Consider the following 12,549-nt stretch of genomic DNA (forward strand, 5'->3'; position numbering starts at 1 on the left):
AGGAGCAGCATCTGCAGATGATGCAAAATGTTCCAGTTCAAAGGCTGTATCAGTGGCTGGTCTGCATTCTGCAAGCCTTGGTCAACCTGAAGACAGGCTTTGTGTTTGGACCACTACAGGAACACTTCTGTGTAGAGATGATTTCTCCTCCAGTAAGGTGCTAGCAGATGTAGAGAGCAAGAGCAATAGGATGAATGTCACGCTGAGTTCTGGCCCTCACAGAGACCATCCTGGAGACCCCTGTGCCCCACAGCTGTGATCAGGGCCAAGGAGAAGTTCCCTTGACTGGAAGTGACTGCTTTGTATTGGCAGGTGTACAGGACAGCACAGAGAGTAAGGCAAATCAGCCGTGTGGTAGTAAGCCCTGCTCCCACCTGCCATCCTCCTCCACTGCATGTCTGTCAGGAAGCACTGCCACCGCAGCCTGCAGCAGTGTGGTACCCTCAGGGACAGCACACTGGGTCTGAATAGCACCAGGCTCTGGACCAAGTTCTGCATCCCAAAATAAACCACTCAAACTCTGCCCCAGGCTGCTTTGAAAAGCACATACTACTTCTCCCTGTCATCAGCTCTGCCATCACTTCAGGGAACATTTCACCCCTGATTTCATCACTGCCACCTTGTTTGCATCCCTATGGTAAGCTTGGAGCTGCCCTCTGCATGGAGAAGTCCTGGTCCGGCCGCAGGCCCTCAGCACAACGCCGTGGTAGTGCAGGCACAACTAGCTTCTCTGCGTGACCTGGATTGCAGATTACTTCCAAACACGACTGCCATTCATCTGAGGTGCCCAATGCCACCCCATTTTCAGAGGAGCCAGGAGAGGTTTTGAAGATACTGCAAATAGCTGAGAGCATCAATCCTCCTACAGCACTGAGGTGACAGAGCTAAGTGAGGAGTGACAACAAAACAAGGACACACTGTCAAGAAAACCACATCTTTTGCAGCACTGGGAACAAATGCATGAGTAGCCAAAACCCAGAGAGACTCTACCTCAAAAGCTACCGGGCCTGGGTCCCCAAGGAGAGGCAACAGCTGGGCTTTGCCCTTGCTGTGTGAGTCACGCGGGGGTACATCCATCACCACAACAAAACCCAGCAAAGCCCCCCCCAGGTGACTGTGGTGTGGGATTTTCCCCGTCTGTGGGCACAGGGCAATGGCAGCCCCCACACGATGCTGGCAGGAGCACGCGTGCTGGAGTCAGCACCAGCATCCCTTCCCAACGCTGCACAGCGCACGATGCCCGAGCATGTGCAAGCCCGAGCGTGGCCCGGGCTGCCTCCTTTCCGCCGGGAGCCAGCTGGTCATGCATGAATTCTGAAGCTGCTGGCCACAGCATCTGCTCTCAATCACTCACAATGCTCTCTATGGGAAAGCCTCTCGTAGCTCCTTATTCTTCATGCCAGGCACAAGGTAGGCTCATCGGAGGTACTGCAAAGTGCACAGAGTACAAAGATCCTCAGTACAGAGCTAGGGATCTTTCCAGATGCCCTGGATTTAGTGTAGCGACTGTGCCACCTTGTGCCAGCAACATTTACAAATGCAGTTTATTCTGCCTCTCAGATTTAAAACCATGGTGCTCTCACTCTTTGACTTTTCTCTAATGAGGCCAACTGGGGCCCTGTGTCTCCTCCCCGGCATGGTCCTTTACTTCCTCCAGGAAAAAGAGGGTCTGTCCAAGGGTGTGCCCTGACCTCCTGGCCTGCAGGCTCTGTGCTGCAGATCACTTTAGTCCAGCTCTGACCTCTTCTCTGCCTCTTGCAAATCAGACAATCACACTGACTAGAGCTGATACAGATGTAAATAAGAGATACGTGATACAGCAAACTGGCTCTGTAGTCCTAGTAATAATGAGGATGTTTTACAACTAGTCCACTTCCAGGGCCATTTGGGCTTTTTCCAAACACTTGTTCTTATTCAGCCAGGTGCAAGGTGACCTGTGTAGGAAAGAGAAATATGGGACTTCATAAAAACAGCCCATTTCTGACTCTGTATTCTGATTCTGCTCATTGTTTAGAAAAGGCTGCAGGATTCACAGAGAACAGACAGCTGAGAAAAAATTCATTGTGTTGCTCCAAGCTACCAAGTGCATAAGCAGGAGAAAGCCAGGGGCCTGTGATTTTCCTCCTGGACCTGCTGAGATGGAGGTGGGAGACCCATGGATAGGAAGACATCTCCACCCACGTGGAGAGGAGACTCCAGTGTGGTTCTAGGACTGAAGACTTTGATCCAGGACCAAACATTTGCCTTCACAACACCCAAGAAGAAATCTGACCATTCTGTGGGTGTAGAGAACAGATAGCTACATGGAAGCTCTGGCATTATATAGTTCTTTTATATGATGGAAAAAAGTAACTAGAGGCTACAAGCTGAGGCCAGTCAACTTCTACCTAGAAGCCATGCTCACATCTTTACCCTGGAGGGCAACTGATTGCTGGGACATACTCCCACAGGATATGGCAAGGTTGATCACTGCCTCTGCTCAAAGGCAGTTGAACTTCAGTGAAAACTGAGGGCTTGTGCTTGACAAAGTGAAACCTGATGTCCCTCATTGCCTGTGGGCTGCAGGAGGCAGTCTAACAGTATTAAAATACAGGTTTACATTTTACTAGTCCACGGATGCTCTATGATACTGAAATGCTAATGCAACCTGTGTCTGTCCTGAACATCCTATGGAGCAGTCTATGGGAGCTTGGACTGGCCAGAGGGCAGCTGCTGTGCTGGTGAGGTAAGAAACAGAAGACATTTCAGCAAGGGAGGGCTGTGCTCTGCAGTGCATGGGGAGCAGCCAGGTGTCCCATCACCAACAGCAGCACCTGGGAGCAGAAATAAGCCTGTGGGCAAACCCATCTGGCTCTACTCTGTAGCAAGCACCCAGAAGGGGTGTCAGTAAAGTGCCTCTGTTTCAATCTTGGCCCTCTTAGGCCACCCCAAAGCTACTGAAGCCAGTGGCAAGACTCAGTGAGAAAGGGGTCAAACACATATAGGACAAGAATAAAGGTAGATGTAGGCAAGAAACAACTGTAAGTTTGGGTTTATTCTAGCTATGAATCCTGGTCTGCTGGGAGATCCTGGGTCTCACTGCTGATGAAGCAGGACCTCAGCAGAGCTTCACACCCTCTGCATGACAGATTGTGATTATTTGTGACACATTTAAAGGGGTTTTCAAATAGAAGATATGAAGAACCATTTCAAAAAAAGTAAGCCAAGTTATTTCACACCTCCTCTCTTCTCCTATGGACTTTTCATTGCACTTCATAGGGACCCAAGAGCACCAAAGCAGTGCCACTGGGGGCAACAACAGAGGGAAGGACAAGGGGAGTACAGGAGGAGCTAAAGGGGGCAGCCATGCATTACACCCTTCTTTTGCCTTTTGCATTCCCCAAGGTCCTGGCAAAGAAGCAGGAGCAGAGAGAACAGCAAAGGTGTGCTCAGAACAAAAAACAGGTCAAGACAAGGAAACCCAATCAAAATAACACAGCCTCCGAGACTCAAGCATTGCACAAAAGGAGAATCAGAAGTAAGCTAGGCTCTTAAAGGCAGAGATGACACCGAAACAGAGTAAGAGCAGAATACAGGAGGGCAAAGAGTAAAAGTCGATCCCTCTACAGGAGGAGGAGAAAAGGAGGAAGGGTAAGGAGGAGAAAGAAGGTTATATTTTCTGGATTTGGGGTTTGGATACTTGATTCTGATTTTTTTCTTTTTTGCATTTTTTTCATAAAGGATCTCACACCTGATATTCCTCGTTCCATCCATTGCGGTTCACCAAGGGCAATGAAGAAATTCTCCTGCCTTTCGTATTCCTCCTCATCTACTATCTTAACCCTTATGGTCTTCCTGTAGGGACAACAAGAGAGACAACCGTGTACAGCGGGTCAGCTGGCTGGAGGCGAGGCAGCAGCGGCGGCGGCGGCGTTGGTGGGGGCTCCTTGCACGCAGCCCCTTCCCGCTGGGGCGGTGTGCGCTGGCCTGCCTGTCGGACACAGCATCCTCGCAGCGGCTCCTTGGAGCGGGGTGTTAGGGACAGAGGGGGCTGGCAAGGGAGTGAGGAGGCAGGGAAAAGTGGGAGGAGGACCTTGCTGATGGTTAGTGGAAGGTGACTTCTGCAGCGCAATTTTTTTCAGTGTCAGATGGTAATGGAAAAGGTATCAGTTGCCTGAAAAGCATCAGGGACCACCACCCTGAGCTACCCACTGTATTTTAGCTGGAAGACCAATTTCTTCTTTCCATTAATAATAAATACAGTAATAATACTCTCATGATTAATAATAAATCCGCAAAGACTCTGGGCTGGGAACCTGAGGAGAAGAGAGAGACACATTCCCCAGTGTGGTGGGGTAGGTCTCTGCCAGTGGCTACAGCTCCACCAGCTGCTAAGGAGGCTGATGGTTCTAACTCCCATTTTTAAAATGGCACATCTTATTGCTTTCTCTTCTTGATAGTATCTACCCATCCTCCTGTCCTGTTCCTCAAATGAGGACACAGTCTTCCTAGGGGATGGACCGCTTTGCTCACAGGGGACACAATGGGACAATGACTCCAAGGCTCAAAAGGAAATGCCCTGGGCACTGCAGCAGGTCTAGCCTCTTTCCCCTGAGGCCAGCTTATCTGACTTCCTCCACTACCCCTGCAATGCACATAACTGCTGTGAGACCCCAGGCAAACCAAAGCAGGACCTGGCTCTTCCTTGCCCTCAGCTCCTGCTCCCAGAGTTCTTCTGTGACAACCAGACCAGGGGTTGCACAGCCTTTGCCCAGTGCTTCTCAGAAGTCACAGAGCTGCTTCTCTGCCAGGCCTCAATTCCTGTATTTTTCTAACATGGGTCTGACTGGAACAACCCGTAGGACCAGGGCTGAGGGATGATCTCCTGAGACGCTGGATGTGTTCCTAGCCAGCATCTTCCCAATGACACTACAAAATTTTCCTGGACCCTCCAGTGGGGGTGGCAGAAGGTTCCTCTCAAGCCACCACAGAAATATGGACAAGCAGGACTGCTCTCCATCCTTCTCTCTCTCCTCCCCTTGCCACTTTGCCTCTCAGCAGCCCCAGCACCACTCCCCATGCCACCCCATGGGTACCATGTGACACGGTGTGCGTGCACAGCAGTGTTTAGGGCAGAGCAGTCAGAGACAGAGAGACATCAGAGGAAGAGAAGAGGAGGAAGGAGATGGAAGAGAGGAGGAAAGAACGTTAATGTTAGTCTGCAGGGCCAGTACTACACCTTTCTGTAAACTCATATCCACCATGCGGGGGCTCATCAGCTCAATGAAGAAATTCTTGGTTTTTTCATACTCCTCATCATCAATTACCTTGATGTGAACTGTTTTGCTGTGGATGGAAAAATAATAAGGGTCATAAAGGGGAGAGGGGAACAGAGAAGCAAAAGTCAAGGAAGGACGGAGTTAAATGGGTACATTAGAGAGTCAAAGTTTTCTCACCCACTGAACAAACTCAACATGGCCCTTTAGAAAGGCTGAAGACCCCTTCTGCAAGCCCCTGGCCAATTTTCTGTTTAACCCAAAGGCAGAATGGCAGGCTAAACTAGAAAGTGAAGTTAGAAAAAAAAAAAACCCCAACAAACTCTCTCAGGGCTCAGCCTGTGGGCAGTGAGGTCTGATGGCCAGCTGAGAAGCAGGCTTCCCTCACCCTGTTACCCCTGTGCACACACACATACATACACACACACACCAGCAGCCAAACAAGCACACACACCCTGCTGGCGCCCTGCTGCTGCCTCAGCTTCATTGGCCTGCTCTGAGAAGTGCTGACTGCTGAAGCTGCTGGAGCAGCTGGGCAGCAGATCCTGTGTTTCTCCTTTAGCAAACTTCTTACAAGTTCTTGTACCATTTTGTAGGAAAAGAAGAGCTCACTCTGCCATGGTTTCCTCCAGAGCAAATACATGCCTTATGCAGAGGTTACTGTCCCACAACTTTCACACCCAAAGAGAACAAGAGAAACAAGTCAAAGACTGCCTCCTTACAGACAGGCTGCACTGACTGTTGCAAGCTTGAAATGACCCCTCCACTCCCCTCATTCTCCCAGTGGCTGCAAAGGTTCATGCAGTCGCATCCCTCACTTGTGACTGAAGACATTGGTGCTTTCATTCCAAGCTGGTATAACCTCCTCTTAAATAAAACATTGTTTGCACGTGTAACCCCTCTGAATGGGTACCTGCTTGCCATCTTGGGGCTCCTGGACTTCCAGTTGAACACAACCCCAAGCTGGAACTGCATTTTTTAAACCAGAAGTCAGGCCCACATAAAAAGTGCTTCCCTTTCCTCAAAACAGTTGCCCGTCCTGCCAGTGAATGATCCCCTGCTTCCTACTGCTCTGGTCCCACACATGGCCCTGACACAACAACCTCCTCTTCTTCCTGCCCATCCTTAGCAGTCAGATCAGGCCCAAGTGCATGTTGTGCACAATCAGTCTTGACTGGCAATGGGATGGAAAAGAAAATCAGGACTGGCAATCACAATCACAGGCAATCTGGAAAGATGTGACCAAATTCACATCTCTATGTGCCTCAGCCTGTAGCCTTTGCAATTAAATCCTGTATCTTTGATCTCACAGTGCTTCAGAGAACAAGCAGTCTAGCCCTGCACCCTGGGGGTGCTGTGATCCCCACCCTGGGGATGATGCCATGGCCAGCAGCCTCTGGAAAATCACCATTTCAGCACAGAATAGGAGAATCATCACTGCAGCTTGCATTCCTACTGATACCAATAATGACCACAAAATTATTTGGTCATCCTACAATTTGACCCTCAAGTCAATTCTTCCTGCACTCCAGCTGTGGAAATCTTGTTCCCTGCGCTGACTCTGGTCTTGATCTTGGTTCCAACCCTTCTCTTTCAAATGGTGTCACAGAGGTAGGAGCAGAGTTTGGACAACGTCTGCCTATCCATCAGTGCAGGAATAGGCAAGAAAAATCACCTCCAATTCTTCTTTCTGAGCTAAATCAGTTTTATTTTTGCCAGTGCTTGCTCTACCCATACCCTGCACCAATGCCAGCAAGCCTCCTTTCCCTTCTCTAGGCTCCTTCAATCTCTACTAATCCAGCCTGAAAGATTTTAAAAGGTATTTCTCTGGTGTAAATACTGCTGCTCTGCTAAGACTTCATCATGATGATTTTTTGTTTCATTTTTGTTGGAGATGTTGAATTTCTCTTTTGAACCAGATTTTATCTGGGCCCCTGATACCTTGCAAAGCTTGTTCAATTTGCTGAGTTAAACCTACAGCTGATTCATACCTCTGATCTTTTCCTTGCTCATTACTACAAAACAGAAGGTGGGATTTTCCAAAGCAGCCAGTGCTTCCTGGACGTGGGTTGCTTTTAAAAATCCTTTTCATAAGCACCATTGCTTATGGTTTTTCCATTCTAGGAGCTTCAAAATAATCAGTATTGCTCGTCTGCAAAAATTGGAAAAAACACCACAGACCCTCTTTCCTGGGGTCAGCTTATGTACTGTGACAAAGCTATTCTAAGGCTTTGTACAGTTAATATTATGCATGCAAACCATTTGACCTTCCTTCCTTCCTTCCTTCCTTCCTTCCTTCCTTCCTTCCTTCCTTCCTTCCTTCCTTCCTTCCTTCCTTCCTTCCTTCCTTCCTTCCTTCCTTCCTTCCTTCCTTCCTTCCTTCCTTCCTTCCTTCCTTCCTTCCTTCCTTCCTTCCTTCCTTCCTTCCTTCCTTCCTTCCTTCCTTCCTTCCTTCCTTCCTTCCTTCCTTCCTTCCTTCCTTCCTTCCTTCCTTCCTTCCTTCCTTCCTTCCTTCCTTCCTTCCTTCCTTCCTTCCTTCCTTCCTTCCTTCCTTCCTTCCTTCCTTCCTTCCTTCCTTCCTTCCTCCCTCCCTCCCTCCCTTCCTTCCTCCCTCCCTCCCTCCCTCCCTCCCTCCCTCCCTCCCTCCGCCCACATGTACATTTTGTTAAGTACAAGGAGCTCTATTTGCCCTACCAAGTAGTTCCACAGTGCTGAGACTTCCTTAGAATAGTCTTTGTTTTACTCTAAAAACACAGTTCAAGAAAGAGAAAGAAGGGTTGCTGGGATCCCTAGAGGATAGCATGGCAAAGTGCTGGCTTTGCAAAAACAGGTCCCCTCAAGTCAGGAACACAAACCTTCTGGGTTCCAAAACCAACTCAGCTCTGCTGCAAACTGGACCACTACCACACACTCAAGCATCAGGTGGCTTTTCCAAAAAGAGAGTCTGAATTTGGTTACCAATCCAGTAACTTCCTGGTTTCCTCCTTTGCTACAAGCTCCTAAGGAGAAAAGAACCTTTTACCCAGCTCTGAAAGAGGTGAAGGACAGATCAAAACAACAAGCCAAAGCCCTGCATGGACACAGGCTGGGCCTTGCACCCCCTCTCCCCATCTGACTGAATTCCAGGGGAGGCAGTGCCTGACCTCTCCAGCTTTGCTGAGAAGTGGTGAGTGCCCAGCAGGTCCTCCACCCCATTAAAGCCTTGGGGACACAGCAGGAGCCCAGAGGTGATGCTTGGGGACCCAGGTGTGATGGGATGGGGGTGATGGGAGCCAAACTGCAGCCACTGCCAGCTCTTGCTCCGGAGCCAGGGCGTTGCCAGACCTCCCTGCGCAAGGAGGAAAGGAGCAGGGCAGAACTTGGCAAGGACTGTGCAGTGACACGGGGAGGTGGGTGAGGGCTCACAGACCCAGTGCCACATAATGGGGAGCAGTTAACCTTTCCCTGGGATTTTGTGGCAGAGGGAAGAGCAGCATCCCTGCTCCCAGGCTGCTCTGCAGCCTGCACAGATGGGGGCACAGCGCTGGGTTTGCTCCCTTGAGGGGAAGTGCCCTTCTCTCAGCTGGCTGCTCCCGTGACTGTCACCACAGAAAGGTCAGTGCTGACAGAGGGGGGTTGTGGTGGCCCATCAGGCCGCCCCTCCCAGTCCACTGTGGCTGGTGAGGGCTGCCCTTTTCTCCGCTCTGCAGCTTCCCCACCTCTGTGAGCATTTCACTCGTCTCCAGGCCTATGAAAGCAACCATAAATACAGCTGCGTCCTGAGCTGTCATAAATTGTCTGGAGGCCAAAACACAGATTGCTCCCACACAATCTCATCTCTCACCTACAGCCACACTGAGAGCTGCGTCCTCGGAAGGCATGAAGAGTGGAGGAGATGGATGGAGAGAAGGGCTGGAGTGCAACGCTGCCCCGGGAGGACATCACGTTAATGTGAGAGATGTGACAGAAGGACACCGAGAGGCAGAGAGCGTGTGGGAGCGGGAGGCTTGGGAACATTTTGCTGCAAGAACATCATGACAGCTTCTTGAAATTAATGGAGGCAGAGGCGGGCACGAGAGGGGCTGGCCGTGCAGCAGCCCTGATGGGCATGCTCACCACCATGGGAAGCAAGGAATCTGAAGCCTACCTTGCTCAGCTGAGCAGCTTTCATTCCCCAGCCTCTGGCCACTTCACATGAGGAAAGGAGGACACTCTCCAGCCTTCCCATTCTCTCTGACAGTTTGACTGGGGCCAAGACACACCTCAGACAGCTCAAAAGCAGAGAACAACAGAGAGCATCCAAAAGCCTCTCCTGGCAGCAAGGAGCCACTCTGTAAAACACAATGCCCCACTGCCAGCACCAAGCCACGGCACAGTCCAATCTCAGCACCTGCATGACTACAGTGATGGGAAGGGCTCTTTAATTCAGGGCTCGGTGCAGCTTTCAGCAGATTGAGCAACGCTTTCAATTTGGCCTGTGACACAACAGGGCAAGCCAAAAGCCAGCACGCCCAGGGAACACCTGGCCATACAGAAGTCAGGATAGCTGCTCACTTGCTTCTTTTTCTCTGAGGTCATTGCAAGCTGCCACCCAATAGCCTTCAGATGAGGTTCTGCTTTCAACATACGCTTAGAAACAACCACTGGTTTTAAAAGTCAGGGATGGAAAAGCTCCTCTGGGGAGCAACATTAAGAATGAGATTTCCCTGAGTAAGCAAGAGAAGATGAAATGAATAGACATTGATCTTCTCCTAAAGGACTTTGTGCACATGATGTTGCTAAATTCCCCATCTGGGAAGTACAGAGGATAATCTATAAAATCATTTTATTTGACAACACGTCCACTTCAAACACATAAGGCAACAACTGAATGGTTATTTGATTAATGTGCTAGAAAATACTGAGTATCTCTTTGTGTGGACACTCTCATTTGCAGGAATTATTGCTGAGAAGGTTAAGAGGATGTGTCTGTGTGGGTCTGTGTGACTTTGGAATGTGAAACAACTCTAAATACAATGCAAGTCAGGAGATGTCACATAGTGTATAGCCCCTGAAACAGGCAGGGCTGTGCAAGGGCACATTTTAGAGTCCCTGGTGGGATGCTATTAGCCAGGATGAAAAGCAGCCAGGACAGCAAGGTAAATATCCCTGGGGCAGCGAGACGTACCAGAAGGTGTTCAGTAACTCCTTAATGTGAATCATTAGTACAAACACTTTGGGTCAAGCCATTCTATTCTTGACACATCCTGATAAACCCAAACCTTCATCTGATTTGCTGTGGGTGCAGGTTCCAGCAGCGTGAAGTTCAAAGCCTGTGGTACCAGTCTGACTCTTCCCCAGAGCTCTGTGCTGGTTTGGGACTTCACTGTGAAACTGCAGACAGGGCCCACTTACTACGTTAGAGTACCTCATAGAGCAGTCACAGTATCATAGAATATGCTGAGTTGGAAGGGACCCACCAGGCTCATCAAGTCCAATTCCTGGCCCTGGGCAGGATCTCCCAACAATCACACCATGTGCCTGAGAGCATTGTCCAAATGCTTGAGCTCTGTCAGGCTTGGTGCTGTGACCACTTCCCTGGAGAGCCTTTCCAGTGCTCAACCACCCTCTGGGTGAAAAACTTTTCCTGATATCCAACCTAAACCTCCCCTGACTCAATTTAATGTTTTCTCCTCAAGTCCTGCCACTGGTCACAAGAGTGAGGAGATCATTACCTGATGCTTCCCCTTGTGAGGATGCTGAAGACCACAATGAGGTCTCTCCTCAGTCTCCCCCAGGCTGAACAGGCCAAGTGGTCTCAGCCACTCACATGGCTTCCCCTCCACTAGGGGGAAGAGAAACTGGCTGAGTAAAAGGTTCTTTTCCCCTTCACCATCCTCATGGCCCTTCTTTGGACCCTGTAATCGCTTAATGCCTTTTCTATATAGTGGTGCCCAAAACAGCACACAAGACTCGAGGTGATGCCACCCAGTGAAGAGCAGAGCAGGAAAATCACCTGCTTTGACTTGCTGGCAATGCTGTGTGCTTGAGGAAAACCAGAAGGGATTAAATAAGGTTATAAATAGTGGGGATCTGTCTTTGCCCAATTCACTGGGAGGTGGATATTTAACACAACAATGTTACTGTGCTCACAGTGAAGGTGAAGAAGCCAGCAAAAGAAGCCTGATTTGATGCCCATGGTCATATGAAGTTGTGCATCAGTAACCCAGAGTAACAAACTGAGCAATTTTGAAGCAAAGAATTATGCTGTCACATAGCACACAAAAAGAAAAAAGTGTTTGAAGGGCAAAATCATTAGATCCGAAAGCAGATTCACTAAACTCACCAAGATCACCAAACTGAGTGATCTTAATTTCAAGAGAAGACCATGGTAATTTAAGAACCAATCCAGATTATGACCAAGACAGGCAGGTTGCACTCTGGTCTTAAGATCATGTCTATGAAAGAAGATTTTTTGATTACTATGGAGATTATGGAGTGGGGGGACTGGTTGTCAAGCATTCAGCTGCAGCCACTGGCAATGGTCACAATTTGTCTACCAGAAAGGTCAGAACTGAAGGTGCCCCTAAGGTCAGATTAGATGTTAGTAGCGATTCCCAGGTGCCAATAGGATAGATGAACTGTCAGAACACAGCTTCGAGCAGATCACTGATGTTCACGTTGCTGATGTTTGAGTTACAGGAGAACTGGTGCTGGTGCAGAAGCTGGAGACAAGCCATGGCAGGCCAGTTTCCAAGAACTGGCTGCATTGTTCATGAGGACCTTGGAAGAGCAGCTGTGCAAGAGTTATCCTCTTTTGTGTAGCAAGCACGTGGGGGACAGCCCCAACAGCTTCACTACCAGCCAATTAGCCATAAAGTAACATAGTCAGAAGCCATCCCCAGAAAATGAGATTTTGCTCTTCTGTGTTTTCTCTTTTGTTCTCAAGTTGTTTTATGGGACAACCAGATGGTAAGTAATTATCTTTTAATCAAAATCACCTGATAAATTATTATAAGAAAGTATCATCTTATCATTAAAATAATGTTCTTTGCAGTGCTAATCACTATATGACCTACATATTTCTCCTGTCAAGCCTGAAGCCTTACAAGTAAGTCAGCTGATATCTCTATACTTTAGTTTCTATATCCATGCAGGGCCCATGGTCCTTATTTCTCACAGGGATTTGATAGGGGTGGAAGCACCTATCAGTGCTTCCCAGTGTGGAAGGTGCTACAGTGACGCAACCAGAAAGAAGGTGCGGGAAGAGAGGAGAGAGAGTTGAAGTGGTGGAAGTATAATTTATTTATAAGTATCAACTTATTCTGGCTTCATC

The 12,549-nt window shown here is 48.9% G+C and overlaps 1 protein-coding gene across 6 annotated transcripts in view; it reads right to left on the bottom strand.

The window, feature by feature from the left end:
- SLC8A3 (solute carrier family 8 member A3) overlaps positions 1-12,549 on the bottom strand; it is a gene marked incomplete at both ends in the record, with an annotated part of 92,922 nt that overhangs the window by 17,091 nt on the left and 63,282 nt on the right. For 3 of the 6 annotated variants that reach the window (XM_084207139.1, XM_084207137.1, XM_084207136.1), the window contains one exon: positions 5,217-5,325. In XM_084207139.1, coding sequence (XP_084063265.1) covers positions 5,217-5,325 — 109 coding nt within the window. Of the gene's footprint in view, positions 1-3,728; positions 3,835-5,216; positions 5,326-12,549 lie in introns of all 6 variants that reach the window. The other 3 variants (XM_084207141.1, XM_084207138.1, XM_084207140.1) reach the window with 3 other exon arrangements.

The sequence above is a fragment of the Fringilla coelebs genome (genome assembly GCF_963513975.1).
Source record: "Fringilla coelebs genome assembly, chromosome: 6".
Taxonomy (NCBI): Eukaryota; Metazoa; Chordata; class Aves; order Passeriformes; family Fringillidae; genus Fringilla; species Fringilla coelebs.